Source organism: Berghia stephanieae, chromosome 7 (assembly GCF_034508935.2).
Source record: "Berghia stephanieae isolate SIO BIC M18660-M18661 chromosome 7, UCSD_Bste_1.3, whole genome shotgun sequence".
NCBI classification, from domain to species: Eukaryota; Metazoa; Mollusca; class Gastropoda; order Nudibranchia; family Aeolidiidae; genus Berghia; species Berghia stephanieae.
In genome coordinates this window covers 47,033,506-47,036,005 of record NC_088366.1, presented here as the reverse complement: position 1 = coordinate 47,036,005, position 2,500 = coordinate 47,033,506, and the positions used below count along the sequence as shown (strand labels likewise).

The 2,500-nt window shown below is 36.6% G+C and overlaps 1 protein-coding gene across 2 annotated transcripts in view; it reads right to left on the bottom strand.

The window, feature by feature from the left end:
- LOC144976246 (uncharacterized) overlaps window positions 1-2,500 on the bottom strand; it is a 22,195-nt gene that overhangs the window by 14,381 nt on the left and 5,314 nt on the right. For both annotated transcript variants that reach the window (XM_078920430.1, XM_078920431.1), the window contains exon 5: window positions 1,931-2,025. In XM_078920430.1, the coding sequence (XP_078776556.1) occupies window positions 1,931-2,025 (95 nt within the window). The remainder of the gene's footprint in view (window positions 1-1,930; window positions 2,026-2,500) is intronic.

The window sequence follows — 2,500 nt, the reverse complement described above, 5'->3', positions numbered from 1 at the left end:
CTACTACTACTACTACTACTACTACTACTACTACTACTACTACTACTACTACTACTATTTCTACTGTTGCTTCTGTTGCTGCTAATGCCACTAATATATTAATACCTACATCCCTTATATTTTATATTCATTTCCAATTCCATTGTATTTATTTTCCAACAATAGTCCACACTTTATTTTATTTGACTTTCTATACTGCATTACACAGTTCCTACCCGCCTCCCCTCTTTTGAATTAATCAATTACGCCCCTTTTACAAATTTCTATTGCTCTGTTTTAATTCGCGCTTCCTCACAAAGTAGCATACAATTTCCTGCCCATCAATGTTTTTGTTTATGCATCTTAACAACGCCACTACCACATTATCTCATTCGTCTGTAGTTTTTCATTCATCCTGTTTTGTTGATGAAGGGGAAACCCAAAACGTCCATTTTATCTGTTTTTGTATATTAATTTTATTTATTTATTTATTTCAATTCTGAATATAAAAAAGCAAGATCACTTCAAAAAATAATTCTATGTGATGAAACCACGTACAGAATGCATAGCAACATAAACATTTTCGGCAATTTAAAAACGTATGTTTATAAATATAATTTAAGAAGTGTCACACTTTGTGACACAGCAGTAACGTGTCTAAAACATCTATTCGGTAACTTGTGGAATCAATCATCTTTATCGTTATTTATTTCGGGAATTCTCAATGAAAAATATTTTTAAGTAAGTCCTTCTGAGCCACTTGGGCTCATTGTAAGACAAATTAAGTCCTTTAAAGCCTTGTAGCCAATGGTGCAGGCGTTATCCCGGTTTCAATAGCGTGAAGTGGACAATTAACGTATTTGTTTGAAAACCTTTGAACAGGACGCTAGTCTATCGCAGATTACTATCCCAGCTTGACAGGTACCCTTTTACACCTGAATGGAGTGAGTGATTGAAGTAAATTTTCTTGCTCTAGGATTGGCCTCGGTCGGAATCGAACACAGAACCTCTGAGTCCAGAGTACAACGCGCTAACCATTCGGCCATCCTGCCTCTTAAGCTTATAAATCAGGAACTTATCCATGTTTCTGTATGGTTGAGCAAACAGATAACAGTTTAAAATTAAACAAAATAAAATTCCCTTTATTCATCTCATAGGGGAAATTTTTCTTGAGGGTCTATTTCAAGGGAAGACTGGAATAACCCAGGCTAGGGCGAGGTATAACTCAAGCGTTAACCGCAGTGCAGCGCCGCAAATTGAGCTAGGGCGAGGTGAATTACTCAAGGCCACACAGCGCAGCAGCGGGAGATCGAACCTGGTACCTTTCGGGTACGAAGCAAAGACCGTACCACCGAGCCATGCTGACTTTCTATTATCCTCTTGAATGGACGCTAGTCCGTCAAATATTACTTTCATCAGGGAACTGGTACTCATTTGCACCTGGGTAAAGTGAGGTGATTCCAAGAAAAACATTTTAGGATAAGATCGGAGATTACCATAGAGTCTATGGAATTGGCCTTTGAGCAATCTTTGGGTCATTAAAGAATGCACCCAATATTGTTTTCTATTTCCATTTTTCTTTTTTCTAAGCAGTAAAGCACATACAGATGCAACCTCTATTTCATCCATACTGATAATGCATAATTTGCGCAACCTATTGCAAGGTGTGTCCCAGGACAATCCTGTCCTAGTGCGGTACCCCTTTTGAATAGAAGTTTTCTCCAGTGGGACAGGACAAATTCGTCCTGGGACAGTTTTGTCCTAGTGCGGAAGGAGCCTAACGAGTTTAATAATTACAAAGAAATGAAATGAACTGATGATGTTGTTGTTGTTGATGATGATGATGATGATGATGATGATGATGATGATGATGATGATGATGATGATGATGATGATGATGATGATGATGATGAAGAACACTGTCGATGCTTGGAAACAAACCGTGACAAACCATTTCATTGATAATTTCCTTGTCCAGTTGACAGTTCCGCAGGCTCGCCGTACGAATGATCTCATTGGTCCGTCGCAGATTCTCATGAGCTTCGTCTGAAAAGTCAGAATAATATACAGCGAGAAAACGGGAGGATATATTCGGAAGCTTACGATCTTTAGCCAATCACATGTTTTGTTGTTGTTGTTTGTTTTACATTAGCGTTGCTGCAACATTGGGGCATTTACTGTAAAGTCTTATAGAGATATTTAAAAAGATGTGAGCTTGTATATAGCGCAATGTCCACTAAACGCGCATCATTTATTTAGGTGAGAATGTATTTCTTGTCGGGCTGCCTTTAACTTTAAGAAAAAGCAACTCCTAAAAAAAATCTGAAAAAAACAAACAAATCAAAACCCAAACCAAATCAAAACAAAACTAAAAATTAAAAAAAAAAAAAAAGAGAGAAAGCAAGCAAATCGAAAAACTACTAATAAAAAGAAAAAAAAAAACAAAAAAAAAAACAAACAAAGGAAAAAACAAATTAAAAAAAAAAAAACACAACAAAAGTTTATTTATACGAAGTGGTTA